The 22,937-nt window shown below is 42.7% G+C and overlaps 1 protein-coding gene across 1 annotated transcript in view; it reads left to right on the plus strand.

Moving 5' to 3' along the window:
* Window positions 1-22,937, plus strand: part of coq5 (coenzyme Q5, methyltransferase) — a gene marked incomplete at its 5' end in the record, with an annotated part of 31,712 nt that overhangs the window by 533 nt on the left and 8,242 nt on the right. The window contains 2 exons of the mRNA XM_084321358.1: window positions 301-450; window positions 20,472-20,696. Coding sequence (XP_084177484.1) covers window positions 301-450; window positions 20,472-20,696 — 375 coding nt within the window. The remainder of the gene's footprint in view (window positions 1-300; window positions 451-20,471; window positions 20,697-22,937) is intronic.

Raw genomic sequence — 22,937 nt, forward strand, 5'->3', positions numbered from 1 at the left:
TTAACCAATTTATTGATGTCCTTCACTATGAATTGAAAATGATGGACCCTGATGTAAACAAGACGTCTTTCTCGTACTGTATTGTACCCAATCTGTTAAATAAAGTTTTCATTAATTCCCATATCTACGTGTGTGTGTGGTCGCTCCTCAAAAGTGTTGTCTGTTCTCTTATTTTCTGGAAATTGTCCCACAAACGTGTTCTCTCTCTCTCTCTCTCTCTCTATATATATATATATATATATATATATTTCCGTTTCACTTCTCTGTCTTTGTCTCTCTCCCTCTCTTATGTTTGTCCAGTCTATAAGGTATTTGAGAGTGTGGCCCAGAAGTACGATGTGATGAACGACGCTATGAGTCTAGGGGTACACCGACTGTGGAAGGATAAGCTGCTTCACGTCATGAATCCTCAGCCTGGAGCACGACTACTGGATGTAGCGGGAGGAACAGGTGTGTGTCTGGGTTTGTTTGTTTTTATGTATGTATTTATGTATGTATGTAAATCTGCATATGGCTTGCTGATAACAAACTATCATTACACATGGGCAAAACAGAGTCCATTCTCTTCGGTTCAAATAACAAACTCAGCAAGACCGACGGCTTCTCAGTTACAGTGGGTGACAATATTGTCACAAGGAAAGACGAAATTACCTACCTGGGTTCCATCCTAGAGGCAAATCTTTCCTGTGACAAAATGGCATCCAATGTAATAAAAAAAGTCAACCAACGAACTAGATTCTTGTACCGGATCTCCTCTCTGGTAAACAAGAATACCCTGAAGTCTCTGGCAGGAGCACTCATTCAAGGGTACTATGACTATGCGTGCACCTCATGGTACCAAAGCACCTCAAAGGCGCTTAAAACAAAATTACAAACATCACAAAACAAACTGGTCAGACTACTACTTGACCTGAACCCCAGAACCCACCTCACCCCTGCCCACTTTGCCAACCTAGGATGGCTTAGAGTAGACGACAGAGTACAGCAACTTGCAATGGGCCTGGTCTCCAAGATACACTATACGACCGGGGTGCCCATGTACATGTCAAAATACTTCCCAAAGGTCAGTGAATACCACAACCACTACACCAGAGGAAGCTCAACAAATCATGTTAAACCCAGATTCGGCTCAAACAAGGGACTAAACACGTTTAGCAATTATGCCACAACAATGTGGAACGCCCTACCCAAAGCTGTAAAGGAATGTGAATCCCTGCCCACATTCAAAACCGCTCTTAAAGAGCACCTACGGGAGGCTGCAATTCGAAACTGGCCACCGTAAATGCCCAAAACCCCCACCACCTCCTAATAGACAGTCTCCTCACCACCGCATGTATATATTCCCTCCCCGCCGTATGTATATTTCCCTCCCACCCACCCACCCCCTCCTAATGTACAGTCCCCTCCCCATCATATGTATATACTCTGTCAGGATCTAAGGGTAACAATACTGTATATTTGAATACCGTTATGTCACAAATGTATCAGTACTAAATACCTATATGTCCCTATGCCATAAATGTCATGTATGTTGTGTATGTCATAAATGTCTATGAATTGAAAATGGGGGACCCTGATGGAAACAAGACGAAACGTCTTTCTCAGGTCTGCATCCCCTTAACAATTGTATGTATTGAGCCGTACTGTATTGTACCCATTCTGCAATCTGTTAAATAAAGTTTTCATTCATTCATGGTACCACGAAGCGCAGTCACGAAGGGCTGGGGTGAGTAGCGGTGCTATGGGTTAAAGGGGAGATGAAGCATAGCAATATAAACAGTCATAGCATCAGTATTTAGATAAACCACAGAAAAAAATCACGTTATAAAAATAAGGCGTTTCTAAGAAAAAACGATTTGTTATGTCCATTCATTTATGTAGCATAAATCAACATGGGCGCCGCCATTTTGTTGCTGACGTCACGGAGATGGTTAAAACACATTTATGTAATATTTTACAGCATTGAGCAACCCCAACAGGGGGATGCTGCATATGTATGCTCTGTCATCTTTGAGATGGCGAGACCTGCAGTTGGCACTGTGTGAGGCCACGACATTTGAGCAAATTAATAATACTGCATGTTCTGAAGGTCCAGATGAATAATTAGAATGAGTTGCCGTCGGCAGATCGATGCGGGAGTAATGGTATTCCTCCTCTCCCTTGGCAACACCACAACACCAACGTTACACAGCGCTGTAGCAAAACACCTCTCTCTCCTCACTTTTATTCTCACTAACCGTTATCTTTTTCTCTGTGAGTGGCTCGGCTGTATATACAAAACTAACGGTATAACTTTGTCTCCGTTCCAATGCGCGCTGTAAGCAGTGGCGATACAAGGAGCATATACGGGCGAACAATAAAACACTATCAGGTCAACAGTAAATATATATCTTACAAATAAAACAATATATATATATATATATAGAGAGAGAAAATAATAATAGGGCTCGACGACCGCGTTACACTCTCCCAGGTTGCACGTATTTTTCAGACATTGCTCTGTACCCGAGCTCTACCAGGCAGTGTATTCGCACATTGATAGCCTTCTGAAAGAAGACGTTTCTTCAATTAGCTTTACCAGTGATATCTGGAGCTCTGATGTCAGCCCCATGTCAATGCTGGGTTTGACAGCTCAGTGGATTGACGCAGACTTCCAACTCCGTAAAGCGCTCCTGCATTCCCAAGAGTTCTCCGGCTCCCATACTGCTGCAGCGCTGGCAACAGCATTCGAGAATATGTTCCAGACGTGGCATATTCCAAAAGAAAAGATTCATGTAATACTCCGAGATAATGCCCGAAACGTGGTCAAGACGCAGGATTACAACGTTTGGGATGTATGGCCCACGGCGCGCTTCAGCTGCTGTCCAGTGTCCCCGCCAATGTTCCGAGACATATTTATTTATTTGTATAATTGTTAGGCTATTTTAATCCACCATTTAGGGCTGGTGTATTCAAATAGCCTAACAAATTAAATGTAATATGTCTCGGAACATTGGCCCGCAGATGCACCACTGCAAACCAAAGAAATGTGAACTCAATAAGCCAAAAAGGCTAGTATAGCCTAAAGAAAAGTTGCCTTTTACCACCGCTTGGCCTATATTTTACGCAGTGTTTAGCCTATTAAATAGGCTATTTGTTTTAACTTTCAGCCTGTTAATAAATGTGTCGTTAATTCAGTATTTAACTTCTTGAATTCATATTTATTTAGGCTATGCTAATTAAAAACACAAATGTTATGGACATCTAATAAAATTATCTGCTTATTTATTAATGCTTCAATTCATTCAGAAACGTTGCAGCAAACAATCCATATGTGCATTTGTTTACATAATGATAACGTACATAAATAACATTATTGAGGGAGGGAAAAAAGGAAACTGATACCTACTTCAGCCTGTTAGTCAAGTTGAACTATCGCTCTGACTCAGACTGTGGGTGTGGGGGGGGGGGGGGGGGGGTCTCGCAGATAATACAATAGTATAATTATATAATATATATTTTTTTCTGTAGGTAACGTTACATTTGGTTGACAATTTACTGACTGACTTTCACGACACTCCATATTTACGTAGCTATTTAACCATCACTGTAAACCGGGACCCAGCCCAAACCATCACCGTGACGTCACATCCAGCTAAATCTAAAATGGCGGCGCCCATGGCAAAAAACGGGGAAATTACATTTGAGTTTTCAGACAAATAAGCAGGATTTCACATTTGATTATAGGACCATGTCTTACCCAAGGTACACAACAAACAAACTAGGCTCATATTGTTTAACGCTTCATCTCCCCTTTAAACTCACTCATCCTCAAAAGACAGATAGACACGTTGCAAAGTAGTGAGTTCACTTCTTGGTATAGTGGTCTGTGCTGTTGCCTGCGGCGTGGGAGACCCGGGTTCGAAACTCCCTCGAGGCATCGAAGTTTAAGGTGACCCGGATGCCTTGGGTGGAGTGAGTTTAAGGAGGGTGAGTGTAACGGATGGTACTGCGAAGCGCAGTCATGAGAGCTGGGCTGAGTAGTGGTGCTATGGGTTAAACTAAAATCAAATCAAATTTATTTGTAAGGCCCGAGAACACACGTTAATGTCCCCATGGGCCGGACACGTCTTCTTTAAACAAGTCAAGAAGAAACATAACAATAAGTCAAGAACAAAACAAGAACACCATAAGGTTCAACAAATTTAAGATAAATGCAAATGAATGAATGCAAACACTCCCAGACATACCCCACGCGAAGGTAAGGAAAAACTCACTAAAACCTAACAATAGTGAAAAACTCACTCTCATCCTCAAAAGACAGACACGTTGCAAAGTAGTGAGTTCACTTCTTGGTATAGTGGTCTGTGCTGTTGCCCGCGGTGTGGGAGACCCGGGTTTGAAACTCCCTCGGGGCATCGAAGTTTAAGGTGACGATGTCACAACCGTTACATGTATACCGTAATTCCTCTAATAGTGACCCGGGCTTGTATTTGCTTAAACTGTAGCGGGTACCAGGCTTTTATTAGGAGGAGGCTTGTATAAGAGAGAGGCCTATATTTCTAATTTTCAAACGGATCATAATGAATAAATCAACATTTTGTGTCAGTTTGAACCCAGTAAAATGTACTGGGTTCATTTATTGAAACCAAGTACTGTATGAAATAGTAAACAGTGCAATTACAGGTGGTCACTGGTCATTTCAACGTTTTCAAAGTGAAATCAAGTAACTTTACCTTAGCAGCTCAGTATATTAGTAACCCGGCTTGTATTAGGAGGTCGGCTTATAATTGCTTAGCTCAAGAGCGCACCCGGCCATTAATAGAGACCCGGTTTGTAATTGAATACTGGTCACTATTAGAGGAATTACGGTATATTATTATTATTATTGAAAATAAATATATGTCTTGAGGGATGCATGTATGCTTGTATAGATACTGTCTCCTCTTAAGTCTATTTGTTTATTCATCTAGTTGATTAATCTCAGTTTGGTCTTAGGCCATGGTTAGACTAGTGTATTTGTGGTGTTTTTTTATACGTTTTTGAATACGTTTCATGTCCCTATTACACAGAAATGCGTTTTTTGGCGTTTTTTTGTGGATACGGCTGAAACGCAAAATTGTGTTTGCGTTTTGGAGAAACGCTAAAAAACGCGCAGACAACAGCGTGTAGTCTGCATGAGCCGTTGTTGCGAAAATGCCCATGCGCAGTAGATACCATCTGCGTGCCCTTCCGGTGACAGAGAGCTGTCTCAAACCAAATAGCTGCAGCTACTATGTGTTGTCAAGTTATTGTTATAAGGACCCCAGTCCAAGCTACAACAGTCTGCATTCCCTTAACAATTGTTTGTATTGAGCCGTATTGTATTGTACCCATATGCAATATGTTAAAGAAAGTTTACATCCATTCATTCTGCTAGCATTACCGATTGGCACTGCCACTGGATAACATGAGCTAGTGTTAGCTATCAAACCCTGTTAGCTCAAAGCTCCTCTTTCAACTTAACAAGCATTAAACAAAATGGCCCAGTCATCTATTCACCTTTGTTTAATACACACAGCGTTGTCTCTAATGTTATCTAACCACTGATAGCTCCCGATATCATCAGTTTGGTGCTGGCTAAGTAGCGTGAGCTAACGTTAGCTTCTAGCCACAATGCTATACTGTTATAATGGCAAATTCCATTGACGTTAGCATGCAGCTAACAATGCTACCGATCGTTTTTTAGACTAAACTATCCGCTCTTGGTGGTCACTTGTGTTGATGTTAGTTTTGTTTCATCAACAAATGACAGGCAGAACACACAGTGAATGTATCCGTTTTGTTTATTGCACTTTTATTAGGCTTTGCTGAAAAAGAATTGCTGCATTGAGTAAATAGGCAAGATGGTGGCGCGGCATAGGCGCCTGCCTTATTGACATTTTCTTTGCTGGAGCTTCCAGGAAGTGTATTGGCACATTCAAGTTCTGATTGGTTGAAATTGCCTTCATGTTTGCCACCTACTGCTTTGGCAGTGTACTACATCAGTGTGCTCGGGTGACAAAAACGAAAAAAAAACGAAAGTGTGACTCGAGGCGCACGACGTCGCGGCGAAACGCATATGACAATGATACGAAAATGAAACGAAAGGTGTAACCGCACCCTTAGTCATCCACAACTTTGTTAGTCTTTTTTTTTCACATGCTGGATGAGTCCCACCCCAAAAGATTATAAGCACATCTCTGGTAAGCATTACATTTAAAGAGGTCCTTCTGCATGATTGCATGTGGGAAACACAATTGTACAGGTTTGTGAAGTGGTAACACTGAGATCTGACTTTAAAACCGTACAAGATGAGAGAGGCATATTCTTTGAGGGTGTTTATTTAGTAAGGAAATGAGTAGCAGTTACAGGGTATCACACTGGGAAGAAAAACGCTTCCGATAGACTCCTGTCTGCTCTTCTTGTACTCTTAGCCACATCTGTAAAAGGAGTTGTGAAATATTACTACTCCCCTGTTCCTGTACAATATCCCCTGTTCCAGGAACCCCATGTCAAAACATTTCATGACCTCCTCTGTTGCCAAGCAATATAATACAAGTACTCTATTTTTACTTTCTACTTTCTTGCTAATCTCTTATGACTGCTATTATAATAGCTGCCAGGTCATGTTGACCGTTGAAAACCATCACATAATTGTTCCACAAATGTGGAAGTAGTTATCTTTGGTCATGTCCCCCTGGACATCAAGTGGCAACCCATTTGTTGGTCAGAATTAGCTTTGACACACATTTCCTTGATTACTTGACTTAAGCCTTTGCACTCCCTGCGGAGCATAGGCCACTGACTATTTCTTTCCATGTTGCACGGTTTTTGGCCTCCCGAACGATGTTGTGCCATCCCAGTCCGCCTGAATACTTTAGACAACAAATGTTTGTTTCCACGTCTCTGATTGGCCAGGTCATTTCTGGTCATGTGACATGTACGCCCAATCGTGGGACCGCAAGTGTCTACACTGGTTAAGCTTAGGCTTAAGGTTAGAGTTTGTCTTAGAGCATGGCGATAGAACGTCTGCCCTTCTTTCGACGGTTAAGCTTAGGCACTCTTTCGAAGTTGGTTAAGGTTAGAGTTTGTCTTAGAGCATGGCGATAGAACGCCAGGTAGTTTGCAGGCTGTTAGACCCGGAAATAGGCGCAGAACTTGCTGTCCCACGATTGGCGCACATGTCCCATGACCTGGCCAATCAGAGCGCAAAACTTGCATGCGGAAACAAACATTTGTTGTCGAAAGTATTCACGCTCCCAGTCCAGCCTCTTTCATTTCCCCTTCCCACGAACGGCGCCAGGTGTTTCGAGGCCTGCCGCGTTTCCTCTTTCCGGGTGGGTTCCATCGTAGGGCTTGCCGGGTGATGTTTGTCTTCCTTTCTCAGGGTATGGCCTATCCACATCCACTTTCTCTTTATTTCTTCTGGCGGGGGTAGTTGTTTTGTGCGCTCCTCCCACAGGTCCATATTTGTAATGACATTTGGCCATCTCACTCTTAGAATGCGGTGGAGGCAGGAATTTATGAAGGACTGTACTTTCTGCTTCAGCCCTACGGTTGTCTTCCAGGTCTCCGAGCCATACAGGACGACTGATTTAACATTGGAGTTAAAGATATTCTGCTTTGTTTGTTTTTATTTCTTGAGATCTCCATACTCGACCAAGTAGGTTGTATGCCGTTCTTGCTTTTCCGATTTGCACTCTGATGTCTTCTTCTGTGCCACCCGCTGTATCTACTACGCTCCCAAGGTAGGTGAAGGAGTTAGTTTCTTCGATGGCCTCTCCCTCTAGTTCAATGTTTTTCTGGCACTTTGTGTTCATAATGAAAACCAGAGAGATTCAACTCTGTACCTTCCCTTACCAATTGAAGATTTTACTTATTTATTTTGAACACCATTACTTAACCCTTTCACTGCTGCACTACCAAACGGTTAACCCTTTCACTGCGACAATACACAGAAGGTTAACCCGTTCACTGCCACACAACAGCAGGTTAACCCTTATATTATTATATATAATAACAATTTCCCCCACTTGACTTGTTATCCCTCTCCTACCTCTTACCTTAGGCTACCCAGGTGAATCAGGAATCCTGGGCTTGGTGTGAATTTGCGCACCAGTACACAACCATATGTTTTTATATGACCTTAAAATCCCTGTGGGGCACACGGATTCAATAATGATGGTAGTTTGATTTATATTAGATGTCCCTTCCTTCCCCTTTACCAGCCTAATCGATTAGTCAACAAAATCCATGACTACAGTAGTCCAGGACGGCCTTGATGCCAAGCACCTCATTGACTGGCAATGTCACCAACGCCCTCTATCACTCACACATTCATTCAGTTACTCACAATTAGTCGCTCAGCCCCTTAGTTAGGCCTGCCACGATAACACATTTTGCTGGGCGATTAATTGCCCCCGAAAATATCGCGATAAGCGATATTATTGCGACCGGTTAGAGAATTTTTTTTTGAGAAATTTATTTCCCAAAACCTTTATTTTGAAGCCCACCGCTCCGTCTTTTCCGGTGTTTTAGACTTTTATTTTGAAGCCCACCGACCGGAGCGGAAGTATTGTTGTTATTATCCTAGCAGCACTCGTCCGGTTCTGTGTTTTTGAGCTAATGATAAAACAAATGTTGAGATTGTTGGTGAGCAACTAACTTTAGGTTAGTTTTAACGTTAGCTACTAACGTTAGATGCAGCTACTACAGGCAATCAACGATGAGGAGGAAGCGTCAAAGCCGTATAGAATAGAATAGCCCTGTGGTGCGTAGGCACCGGAGCGCAACTCGATTACCTGTTATAATAAATTAATTCATGTTTAACTTGTCCCCGTGTCCAGTCCTTTGACTAGTCCCACCCGTTCATTGTAAACAATGATGCATGTAATTGTATTAACGTTATTCTGTGTTGTAGCTATGCTATACGTTGTATTTAGTTTGTTAGCTATTTAGCTAATGTTGTTGGCATTGAATGAGCATCAACACTAGATCTTTAATCTTTATTTAGCAGTCCAGTTTCTCCGGGCAGTAGCGAGTAACTACTTGGGTCTAAAAATAGCTAACGTTACACTACAAAGAACGCTATTTGGTTAAAAGGAGCAACACTATTGAGAAATGTAGTTAAGCTATATGTGGCGTTGCTAGTGCCCCACGGAGCTCCCGTGCTGTGCTCTGTAGTAAGGCCAGCGGCCCCCCACACGGAGTGACTGACGAGGGGTACTGGTTCCGCCTCATTAAAACAAACGCGCAAATAGCAATTAATCGCGCCCGTCAAAATCATTGCATTAATTTTAATTATCGCGGCAATTAATCGATTTATTGCTTATCGCGGCAGGCCTACCCTTAGTGGTAAATAAATGGCTGCATAAAGCACTTTACAATTTGTTCCTCATTCACTCACACATTCACACGTAGACGGCGGAGGCAACCATGCAAGGTGCTGCCAACCTGCTCATTGGGGTTAAGTGTCTTGCTCAAGGACACTTTGACATGCTGCCCGTGAGGAGCGGGAATCGAACCGGGAACCTCCGGATTACCAGACGACTGCTCTACCTACCGAATCACTGTCACCCCATGTGGCAGCCCCTTGTGGCGGCTCACAGGCATTGCTTTTTGCTTGTAAGGCCACTTCAGTAGTAGTTGTTGAAAGAGGGGAGAGTGTTGATTCATGCACTTTCTCCTTGATTTTCTGGTCACAAGCCCTCCTCTCTGACCTTTACTGAGAGGTTTAGGCAGCACAAATGCAAGCAAAGTCAATGGAAAGAGGCGATTAGACGGTGAAGGATGTAGCTTTGCTCTTAGCTGCAGGAATGGAAGCTAGGATGCGTTTGTTGAAACCATTTCAACTTGAGTGAGAAATTTGCCTTCCACAATAATATTAGCACAATAGATATTGATGCACATTGATGTACATTTGGAAATGGTCCACTATTTTTTTTTTGTGACCAACTTTTTATTTTGTCTTTTTATTTTTTTTAAACAAGTTCAGAGGAAAGACACACATCAGCATTTCATATTAATTCACACAGTGGCATAAAAAGTGTCTTTTCAGTATATAGATTGTCCGTCAGTATATTCATATACTGTGTAGCCTGCCTGTTTGTAGTTGTGACAGTCTTTTCCTCCGTTCTGACGGTCCTGTGGCTGCAGGACAGCCCAGGCCGTTTCTTAACCCCCCTCCCAGCCCCCCGGGTTTGCATAGACATTTTAGGAAAAGGGGGAAACCATGATGCATACATGTATAGGATACAATTAATTAGAAAATAAATCATAATTATGTTTGTTAGATAGTCTGATCCTGTTACAAAGTAATAGGGAAAAATACAATTTAGAAAGAAAATAAAATTATAACCGTAAACATAAAAAGAAACAACAGCAACATGATTTTTGTTCATTCTCTGGTGTCAAGGTACAAGTGTTCAACCTAGTGGAGTACTGATTTTACCTTCTGGCCGCAGTAAGTAATATTTGGATCGATTCTGTCCTTGCTCCCTGTGCTCTAGCACTGGATGCCTCTAATCTCAATACTTCGTAGAAGGACAGTTTCCAACGGTAAATATTTAATTTTTTTATCCAAAGCGACTTACAAGTTTTGTACAACAAGACAGCAGGAAGGGTACAACTCTATCAGCTGAGTAACAATGTTCAACAAAGTGTTGAGTGCTACAGTGTAGGTTAGTATATTAGGACAAGTGTATGACAGTATGGTTAGTTAGGGTTAGAGTTTTCTTTTCTTTTTTTATTTCAGATAATGATTGAAGAAGTGCGTCTTTAGGGCGGCTACGTGGTGCAGTGGGCAAGGCGCTCACTACGAATACTGGAGACGCTGGGTTCGCCTGTTCGAGCCCAACGCTCCACATTGCTTTCAGTTTAGCTGGTCGTCCGTACTAATATTACACATTGGCAGTATTAGGGGGTGGGAAACTGATGGGTGGGGATCGGGCATTGTGGACAGCGACTCCTACAGGTCGGATGGTGCGCCTGCACAGTAGAATCAGGAAGCAATGGGGGCGGCGCCCCTCCAAAGCGCAGACCCCTGACGCTGAAAGATTGCGCCGTGCAGGTGAAAAGATGCGACTGCTGTTACCTCGAGTATCGGAGGGGACTCGTGCTATGTATGACTTAGTCCACATTGCAGCCGGCTTGTGGGAGGCAAGAAACAGCGTTCGAGACAGGGGAGGGTTGAATTGGATGATACGAAATTGGGATGGGAGAAAAATAGAAAATGGGAGAAAAAGTTGATAAAAAAAAAAAAGAAAAAAAAAGAAGTGTCTTTAGTCGACGGCGAAAGATTGGACGGGTTTCGGCTGTCCTAACGGTGGTGGGAAGTTCGTTCCACCATTGTGGGGCAAGGACAGAGAATAGGCAACTTCTCTTTGATGACCCTCCCGGAGCTTGGATAGGATGTCTCAGGCGGCCAGAAGATGCAGAGTGTAGGGGTCTTGAGGGTGTGTAGTTAGAGACCATTGACCGGAGGTAGGCGGGAGCCATTCCCTTCGCTGCACGATATGCCAGGTCGAGGGCATTGAAGCAGATTTGTGCGGCAATGGGGAGCCAATGCAGGTCCCTGAGAAGTGGGGTGACATGGGCACTTCGGTAGGTTTGAGATCAGGCGGGCCGCTGCGTTCTGAATGAGTTGAAGAGGCTTGGTGGCAGTGGTTGGAAGGCCAGCAAACAGTGCATTGCAGTAGTCGAGGCGGGAGATGTTGATTGGACGAGGAGTTGGGTGGCTTATTTTGTCAGGAAGGGGCGGATCCTTCTGACGTTGCTCAGGAGGAATCTGCAGGTTCTGGTTGTTGCTGCGATGTGAGCGGAGAAGTTCAACTGGTCGTCAAGGACAACACTAAGGTTCTTGGCGATCAGGGACGCTGTCACAGTTGCATTCTTGATTCTGATGGAAAGGTCGGTCAGGGGGGAGGATTTGGTCGGCAGGTGAAGCAATTCTGTTTTGTTTACAGCTCATGTGAAACACATTGTATTTAAATCTGAATATATTTTGTTCGACTGGTAGTCTTGGACAGCCAGCCTCTTTGAACACTGTTAGCGCTGTGCCAGCATTCCACTTGGCAAGTGGAATAAGCATAGAACAATATGAGATACAAAGTATTTTCTTCTCCCTCCCATCTCCCCACGCGCCCCCTGCAGTTGGCCTGGCCAAAACAAGGAAAAGGCTCTATTGGAAGTAATGGAAAGTAGATATGAAATGTATAGTGCATATTTGTATAAGGCGGGTCAGGGAAATCCTGTTAGGAGACCTTAACACTTTGGTTGTCACGGGTCCCCGTCTCAAAACATGGTTGAATGCCAGCACCCACTTCAATGATAGCGTTGTGAACGCATAAACTATGTCTTAAATTATGTGTCTAATCTGGCCGTCGCTTATCAATGACTTGTTTGCGGTCAACATTGTCGAAACGGATTGTTTTTTAATTGGTTCATTTCCGTTTTATACCATTTTGGAAAAACCCTTGTTTTCTTGAAAGTTTCAGGAAAATATAAAGATTCTGTGATAAATGGCCTTTACTGGAATATTCTGGAATACACAAAAAACGTTGTCATTTTTCGGCCTATTTATGAATCGTTTTCAAATAAACGCTAGATTATCGATAGTATGTGTACTTATGCACGCTAGAGAAGCGAGCTGAAAAATCTATTCTCTCATTTCCTGATCAGCACACACACACACACACACATATGGCACACGCTGATATCTCTGTGAAAACAGGTCTGATTATCCTAAGACTGGTAAAATAGATTCCTTACCTCAGATCAGATGTTCTCCAAAAAGATTATTCCAATTCCTGATCGCCATTCCAAATATCGATCGCGTTTATTGATTCAGCGCTGGGTACTGGAAATACAGATTCCACGCTGTTCTGAGGGTCGGCGAAGACTTGGATCTCTTTGGATGGCTTGCCGTATAAGTAAAATGAGGAAACTGGATTCCCCCCCCCATCAGTCTAATCCAGGGGTTCCCAAACTTTTTCAGCTCGAGACCCAAAAGAGAAATTTGGTGTTTCCCCGGGACCCAAACTTACAAAAATACATCATGAATTGCCATAACATGGGTGGCTGGGTAGAGCAGCGGACTAAGCGCCTGCCTACCACCGCAGAGACACTGGTATCGAATCCAGCTGTCAGCGGTACCTCCGGCTTGGTCGGTCGTCCATACTAACACAATTGGCAGTGTTAGAGGGTGAGAAGCCGGTGGGGTGTGTATCCTGGTCGTTGTAAACAGCGACTCCTACAGGTCGGTCGGGGCGCCTGCTCAGCGAGGAAGGGAACTGGGGGAAGTAGTGTGAGCCTCCCACGCATTACGCTCACCCAGTGAGAGTCCTCGCTGTCAGGTGAAAAGAAGCGGCTGGCTGACTCCACATGTATCGGAGGGGACATGTGATCGTATCTATCAACCCTCCCTAGACCAGCAAGTGGGTGGCAAATGCGGGCAACAACCAGGAAGGGAGGGAAGGGAATTGGCATAACGACTAAATTGGGATGGGAGAAAAATACAGAAAAAGGGGGAGAAAAAAGTTGATGAATTGCCATAACATACATTTATAAACTACTGATAAAGAACACAACAAACCATGAATTTCAAATGTATATGAAATGTATTTATTTAATTATAAAAGTACATCACAGCAATAATCAGAGTGTAATGTTAAGTTGCTCACCACCTCATAACATAATGTACATACAATTTTGTAACACTTTTAAATGAACAAACATGTTCTACTATCCTTTCTATGTCTCACCCCTTTTTCAACTCTCCATTTCTTACCCCCTCCGTCCCTCAACCTTAAACCCCAACATTGAGCAACATTCTGATAAATTTGTACTGACTTATTTTAAAATTCTACTGACCTGACAACATGCTAGAAGGGGTATAATATTTCATCTATGGCACAATGAAATCTAATGAGAGGTATGTGGCTGGTTGAGCAGATCTATTCTGGGCTTGGTTTTTGAAAGTGCTATTCTGAGGTCATGCTGAGCATTTAGTCTGTTTCTGTATTTGTTTTTCAGGTATGCTAGAGTAGAAAACCCAGATTCACATAGGTATGTGGTGCCCAACTGAATCAACACATCTACAGCTTTTTTTTTTTTATAAAAAAAATATATATATATATATATTTTATACATTATTTTTTTTATTATTATTGGCGACCCAATAAAAACGGGTCCTCGACCCATGGGTCGCGACCCAGAGTTTGGGAAACACTGGTCTAATCCAATGGGGTGCAGTACAACAGGGAGAGACGATAGGGGGCGGTATTTTCCCAATGGAGCTCAGAGAGGTTGCAGCACTAACGTGAGACTAGATTGATGTAATATGAATTAATAAATAAAAAAAAAAAGACAAAGTTTAACAAACGCTATATGTCGTCGCTGGCATTCAACGGTCGGCATGAACTAACTACATATAGCGTTGTTGGCACTCAAAGTGTTAATGAACAGGGACATCCCTGAGGGTGTGCACTGTGATTAACACTTTCGATGCCGGCCGTGTTTTCCTTTTTACCCCCTTGAATGCCGCCACCCACTTCAATGTTAGCGTTAAACAGGGTTTCCGTTAGAAAAAATTGTTGCCGGTCTCAGGGTCCGGTAGATTTAAATCTACCGGTCAAATGAGAGAAATTCCGGTCAGTTTATTGAGCTTAAAAAAAAATTACATCCTCAAGGCATGTAGATTTATAATATTTTAACTTAAAACTAGGCTACTTTTGCGTATACAATCATTATATTCCAAATAAAATAAGTCCCCAGACTCCGTGCTGCTGCCGACTTTAAATCAAATAGGTGTCTGTGGGCAGTCGCCCGACATTATTAAACAGCAGTCTGTTATAATCACATTTTTATGAGCTAACGAATTCCGTTATATTGGACATTTGTATTATATCAAGCGAAGAACTGAGAAATTTGGCAGAGAGAGAGGGCAACATTATCGTGGGTTTGCGTGATGACTCTCTCCACCTCGCAACGACTTATTTGCAAAGAGTATGGCGCTGCAGAGCAGCAGATTCGGCTGTTTTTTGGCTCTATCTGGGGACCGCTCAACAGCGCCCCCCACCCAACAGCTGAATTGCCAATGGCTGAATTGGAGTACTGCACTGTGCTGCTGCTGCTCCGGCTTTGCAGCTACACATGCACTCGCAAAACCCAGCACTAAGCTCTCGCTGACAACATTATTATACCTGCTTGGTGAAGCAACGATGAAAAAAATCTAATGATTGTTTCGTTCATCGCATAGGCTATTTAATTTTAGCCTATTTTAATACAATTCAAATAATCAAATTGTGCTTAGAGGGCATTATTTTCACCGGACATTAAGACCGGAGAGATTAAATATGTCGGACTTCAACAGATTTTGCCGGTCAAATACCGGTAATTACCGGCTATCGGAAACGCTGGCGTTAAAAACGCATAATCTATGTTTTAAATTATGGCTATGTGTCTAATCTGCCCGTCACTTATCAATGACTTGTTCGCAGTCAACATTGTCGAAACGGATTGTTTTTTTAATCGGTTCATATCCTTTTTATAGCATTTCGAAAAGCTATCGTTCTCTCTGAAATTTCCGGAAAATAGAAAGATTCCCCCATAAGCGGCATTTATTGGAATATTCTCGAATACACTAGACACGTTGTCATTTGTCTAGTTATTTATGAATCGTTTTCAAATAAACGCTAGCTTATCGATAGTATATGTGTACTTATGAACACTATAGAAGCGGGCTGAAAAATCGATTCTCTCATTTCCTCAACATCACACGCATACACACATACGGGACACGCTGTTATCTCAGTGAATACAGCTCTGATTATCCTAAAACTGGTAACATAGACTCCTCCAAATATCGATCGCGTTTATTGATTGATTATTGGCTGCTGTAAATATATATTCCACGCTGCTTTCCAACTCGCGATCACTTCCCTCATCATCAGATCCCTCGCCAGCATAATGGAGCCAGTTGGCTCCCCCCACAGGGATCCACCAGTATAATCGAATGGCCTGCAGTTACACAGGGATAGACGATAGGGGGCGGTATTTTCCCATCTGAGCTCCTAGAGCAGGGGTGTCAAACTCATTTTCACAGAGGGCCACATCAGCATTATGGTTGCCCTCAAAGGGCCAAAGACCGTATAAATGTTAACACTTTGACTGCCGGAAAACGCTTTAAAGCGTCATTCCCGGCCATGCTCAAGTTGCCGGAGGACGCTGTACAGCGTCCTTATATCAATATTTCAAAAATCTGCGATCGGATTCATATTTCCCCTCCGCTGGCCTGAGATCCACCAGGAGGACCCACTGAGCTCTCTGGCGGTTCAGGAGCGCCATCTGGTGGCCGATCGGCGCAATCGCCAAACAGGAAGTGCTATGGAGGTTGTGCTGGTCGACCATATTACTTCCGGGCACTCTGTTTGGCTCACGGGACTCGATCTCGACACAATACATAGCGATCGATTGCCAATAACTCGATAAACAACATGATTTGGACATATATACTATTATACAAGCTGGAAATGGACCCGATATTTCTACATACCATAATAGGTAAATGACTGTTCCACGCTCATCGCCCAACGGCGCGAGGAGGATACGGTAAGATTCAGCGTTGTTTTTGATCGTATTCCATATAAACTGTTATGATGAACATATCACCCACACTAGATGAATGATATAACGCTGCCCACGGAATTATAAACGATCCCCCGCCCATCCGGTCATCATCAGATCATACGTAGATCATTCTAGAAGTACGTCCAATTGAAATTTTTTATATCGCCCCGATTGCCATCAAACTGTATTTCATCATCAATATAATGCATTTGGGGCTATATATCACGTTCTGGAGAAAGCTGCAGAAAGAGATGAAAACATACTTATACATTAGACCATACTTTACTATTTTTACTATGTAAAAATATATGTTAGCTTATGTTATTTTAACAAATAATTTTAGTTTATCAGAACCCCATATTACTCCCTTAATCAATGATCAAACCATTCAAGTAAATAACAAAGAAGAAGATCATCAAATACAAGCTATGACATTAAGTTTGTTCAAAACCTTTTTGTCACAGTCAAGAGGGGCAGAACTAACACCTGTGAGCTGCAAAGAACACGTGGGACAGATGTAGCAGATGTTACAAAAACAAATGGCTGCACACAACCTTGCAGAGGCCATACATCCAACTAATGGAAGATAGTTTAATTAACTTTAATTAACAGATTGCAGAATGGGTACAGTACAGTACAGCTCAATACACACAATTGTTAAGGGGATGCAGACCAGAGAGACTTTACATCAGGGTCCACCATTTTCAATTCGTAATGAAATTGCTATTATGTGTCTGCATGAACACACAACTGTAACTGTACTCAAAAATAACAAAATAAGGGTTGTCTCAGTTCACAACTATATTGGTCAAGTTTTGGGTGGGACTTGTTTGCGTCCCTACAGCTTCTTATTCAATTGAGCGAGATGCTCGGTTATGTCACACAGCCAGTTTGCATCTGACAGTTCAGACAATATTTCTTCAACCCTTTGTTACCTATTTCCGCCTGGATCTTTTTTGTCAAAGAATGTCTGAGGAGTAAGTGCTTTTGGCTTTTTTCCTTTGTTACTTCATCAATACCTCAGATGTTCAACATACATGTATGTGTAAGAATGTGTAATAACTAAGGCTGTCAAAGTTAAAGCTTTTTTTTTTTATCCACTTTTTCTCCCATTTTCTATATTTTCTCCCATCCCAATTTCGTATCATCCAATTCAACCCTCCCCTGTCACGAACGCTGTTTCTTGCCTCCCACAAGCCGGCTGCAATGTGGACTAAGTCATACATAGCACAAGTCCCCTCCGGTACTTGAGGTAACAGCAGTCGCATCTTTTCACCTGCGCAGCTCGATCTCTCAGTGGCGAGGAGTAACGCGTGGGAGGCTCACGCTGCCCCCGACACTTCCTGATTCTACTGCGCAGGCGCACCAACCGACCTGTAGGAGTCGCTGTCCACAACGCCCGATCCCCACCCATCAGTTTCCCACCCCCTAATACGGCCAATGTGTATTAGTATGAACGACCAGCTAAACTGAAAGCAATGTGGAGCGCTGGGCTCGAACAGGCGAGCCCAGCGTCTCTGCATTCGTGGCGAGCGCCTTGCCCACTACGCCACGTAGCCGCCCTTCAAAGTTAAAGCTTTATTAACGCATTAACAGGGGAGGAAACTAACTTTTTGGCTTACCAGCCAACTGGCGGGTATCTGATTTTTTTTACCAGCCAAATAGATTTTTTACCAGACAAAAAAAATCGCTAATTGTGATAATTACTTCTTTGTACGTCTTCGTCTAAATTGATTTTCAATCATAGTAAATTAATCACACTGTCTCTACTCTTCAAAATATTACATCATTAAATCACATATTAACATGAAAGAGGGAACTATTCTGGACTGGGTTGGGCTGAACTGGGCAGTGAAAGATGCTGGGTTGGGCTGGTCTAGGTTATACTGAATGATGAATTGAAAATGAATTGAAAATGGGGGACCCTGATGTAAACAAGACCAAAGTCTTTCTCTGGTCTGCATCCCCTTAACAATTGCATGTATTGAGCCGTACTGTACTGTACCCATTCTGCAATCTGTTAAATAAAGTTTTCATTCATCACAGCTCAACTACTAGGAATGTGTGTCTGACTCTTAAGTGCAGGAAATATTCATCAGAAAGGGGGGACATGATGGAGGGAATGGAAAGAGCAGGTTTGACAGGAGCAGGGTTGAAGGGATTGATTGATTGAAAAGTTTATTAACAGATTGCAGAATGGGTACAGTACAGTTCAATACATACAATTGTTAAGGGGATGCAGACCAGAGAAAGACTTTCGTCTTGTTTACATCAGGGTCCCCCATTTTCAATTCATCATAACATATTGGAGTGTGGAGGAAGTGGACAAGGCATTAAGCAAACAGGACTGAAATGGGGGACCCTGATGTAAACAAGACTAAAGTCCTTCTCTGGTCTGCATCCCCTTAACAATTGTGTGTATTGAGCTGTACTGTATTGTACCCATTCTGCAATCTGTTAATAAAGTTTTCAATCAATCAATCAATACTGGGTTGGGCAGTGAAAGAACCAAGCATTTCACTGTAATGTAATAGCTAAATAAAACAACTTGAACTTGACTTGTTACATTTGCACTCTGGTTGTATGCCAAATGTATTCTGGTTGTACTGTACTTGTGCTGTAAGATGACAATACATTGGAACCGAATCGACAACGCTAGGGGTTCAGCAGGTGTGTTCTGAATGCCAAATATGACAACATCACCGTTGTGAAGGGCATATGGGCGAGTGGTGATATGCTGGGAAACCCGGTAATAATAAAATGTCACTCGGCTGCATTTAAGCAAAGCCGCTCAGTATAGTCGTCCACTATGTTGAATGCGCGTTATGGTAGCTTGTTACATGCTAGGTAGCTAGCCAGCTAATGCTGGGATTGCTGGTTGACTTGTCATTCTCATCCGACTCGAAGGAGACGCGTCGCGTGCTGATGTTCGCCCCCATGTCAGACCGCACCGATATCCGAAAGCGACGACTCTACATGCAATTATTTTCATCCACTCATGTGTTTTTGTAAGTTTGTCTACGTTGTCAAGCCGGCTGCCGGTGGCAGGAGTTTGTAGGTCTGCGCGCAGTGATGGGCGGCATCTTCTAGAAAACGAGTGTTCATTGGAGGAGCTTAGAGCGCATCTGTACAACGATGATGTTCATTGGTTATGGTCTGATTATTATGTGGCGCAAATGGGAGGAATCAAGGGGGGAGTCAGAGTTCGGTTTGTGTCAGTGAGCGAATCAGCAGATTGCAGAATGATTTTTTTGTTTTGTTTTGTAATTACTAGTACTCGCCAGACTGGCGAGTGCTCTTCATGAATTACTCGCCAAACGTAAAAAATACTCGCAATTGGCGAGTAAAGTGGCCTAATTTCCTCCCCTGCGCATTAACCCACAATTATTTTAACGCCGCTATTTTTTAACCCAAGATTAATGTTTAAATTTTCTTTTTCTTTTTTTTTACCAGAGCTCTTGGGGGCCACATCAAATGACGTGGCGGGCCACATTTGGCCCGCGGGCCATGAGTTTGACACCTATGTCCTAGAGGGTCTGCTGTACCAACGGGAGACTCTGTTAATGAAATATGAATTCAGATCGCTAATAAAAAAAATCAAACGACAATTCGCGTCGTCGGCACTCAACGGGGGGCATGATAAGACGACAATACACGTCACTGGCACTCAAAGTGTTAAGCAGTCTCACTCAAGTTGTATTTGTGGGTAGCGTCGTGTCACAGATTTGCATTTGTTTGTGACTGTCTGGCCTTGTAGCTCAAAACCCATATCTATCTCGGACACTTGTGTGTGTGTGTGTGTAGCTGCATGCCTTAACTTTGTGCCCCCCCCCTCCCCTCCTCAGGTGACGTCGCCTTCCGTTTCCTGGACTACGTCCGTTCGCAGCAGGAGCGGCAGCAGCGACGGGCGGCACAGTCCATGCAGACCCCGTCCTGGCAGGAGATCTCCAACACCTACAGCACACAGGACGAGACGGAACCCCGGGAGTCCAGAGCCATGGTGTGTGACATCAACAAGGAGATGCTGAGAGTGGGCAAGGAGAAAGCAGATGGCCTGGGTATCACCACGGGTAAGGGCTCTAGAGTGGGGCCTCCAGCTCTTAACCTGGCCCATTGAAACTGTTGTCTCGCCTGAACCACACCCCTAACTGTTCCTCTTAACACATTGACCGGCAGCAGCAGGGGGCGCTGATCCCTCTTCATCGCCAGGTCTTTATTCAATGGATATAGTTTTATATCATTTGCGAGTGCTTAAAATATATATTATATTATATCTATGGGTCTAATAACGCTGTCGACTGTCAGTGAGTTGCTTCCAGTCAACATGCCCAAAACAGATTGTTTTTTCATCCGTACATTCCGTATACCGTTTTGAATAGAGTATGGTTTGGGTGCTTTTGAGTAATTCCAGGAAAAAGACGAGAAAAAGGCATTTTAATCCAGTCATCACGTTCAAATTTTTCGGCTGATTATCTAATCATCCTGAAATCAACTCTAGATTATCATTATTATATCTCGTCGTGCATACATGAAATGGCCATCGTAGCGGGCGGGGTTGTCACGATATCAACATTTTAGTTTCGATACTATACCAATATTAATTTCGATACTTTCCTCAAAATCAGGGAAAAACTCAGATGTCATTATTGTTCTTTATTTTAAAACGCAACAATGAACAAAGACAAGAATAAATAAATAAAATTAAAAGCAATGGCATTCAAAATGCTGGAGAACCTTTTTTGCACTCAAAACAGTTGCTGTACAAGGTTTCTGAACCCAGCTTTCTCAACTGTCTATATATTGGAACTTGGTCCATACAGATGAACTCTGCGACTGCCCTGTTGAGCCTTTTATCATCTTTGGACTCATTTGTGTACTTTATATGCTGCTCAAAAAAAGCGGAGGTTAGGTTGCTTCTGAGTGGGGGAGTCACTCTGTGAGCCAAATGCAGCAGACTTCTGTAGTTAAAAAAATTTCAAGGGGTAGAAAAAGTATGGTTGTAGTATTATTATTATTATTATTATTATACATTTGTCATAGCAGAGGGCCTAATTAGTTTGAGATACCATAAGTTACCTAGAAAACATTTTGATGAGTGAGACTGATTATAGCCTATCATAATCTAGAACTAGGTTATGTCATATTGTAGGCTGTTTAACAAAAATAAAATAGATTTCCGTTGTCTTTATACAGTATGTATGAACCATTAATGGGCAATTGTCAAATGTGTCTGTATAAATCACCTTTGTGACTGAGCCATAGAGATGCTGTGTTTACTAGCTTTCAGCACGGCAGTTTAGGCTATGTATAGCTTATTATTAGGCTTTTCAATTTATTTTCTATTCTTGCGAATAGCATTGTGGACATTTTCTAATGCTCGTAATAAGGAACTGTAGTCACGAGAGCTAGCATAGCTCGTCCAACGAACGTTGGCATCAACGGCACGACCACAGCACTGACAGGAGCCACCACTGCAGCACGCAACGCAACGCCAGCCACCACAACCATCGCAGCGAGGATCCCCACTGATCAACGCCAGCTAGCCAGCCAGCCCCAACTAGAACTACAGCTCGCCAGCTACACAAGCCAACGTCAGCCGAGTTCGCCCTATGCAAAATGTGCCAGCCAGCCAACGCCAATCAACAAAGATCCCCACTGCAACTGCCGATGGTTAGGCCTAACAAAAATAATAGTTGGTTTCAGGTTGGTTGTCAGTTTGGCCATGGGTAGGTAGGGATTTTTTTTCTTTTTTTTTTTATTCTTTCCCACGGCGACTATGGATAGGGAATTTCTTTATTTAATTAACCCTTTCACTGCCACACGACAGAAGGTTAGCCCTTTACTATCACACAACCGACGGCGATGCTCCATCATTAGCATCGAGCTAATGATGCTAATGATGGAGCATCGCCGTCGGTTGTGTGATAGTAAAGGGCTAACCTTCTGTATTGTCACAGTGAAAGGGTTAACCGGCTGTCGTGTGGCAGTGAAAGGGTTAAAATGTTCACAACAACATGGATGCATGTACTCTGCCAGCATGTTTAATATCCATAATACTAAATGTTTGACTAAGATTTCTATGAAACTTTATTCTAAAAAAAAAAAAAAAAGAAAAAAAAAAAAAGAAAATGATTTTCTTTTTTTTAATATATAATTTTTTTTTTAAACTCATAAAATATATTGGGTCGCACCTAAATCGGCAGGGTCGGTCGGCAACCTGAAACCAACCATTATTTTTGTTAGGCCTTATGATAACTAACTAATTGCAGTGAGGATCTTTATTGACCAACGCCAGCTAGCCGGCACACGCT

The sequence above is a fragment of the Notolepis coatsorum genome (assembly GCF_963971535.1).
Source record: "Notolepis coatsorum genome assembly, chromosome: 1".
NCBI lineage: Eukaryota > Metazoa > Chordata > Actinopteri > Aulopiformes > Paralepididae > Notolepis > Notolepis coatsorum.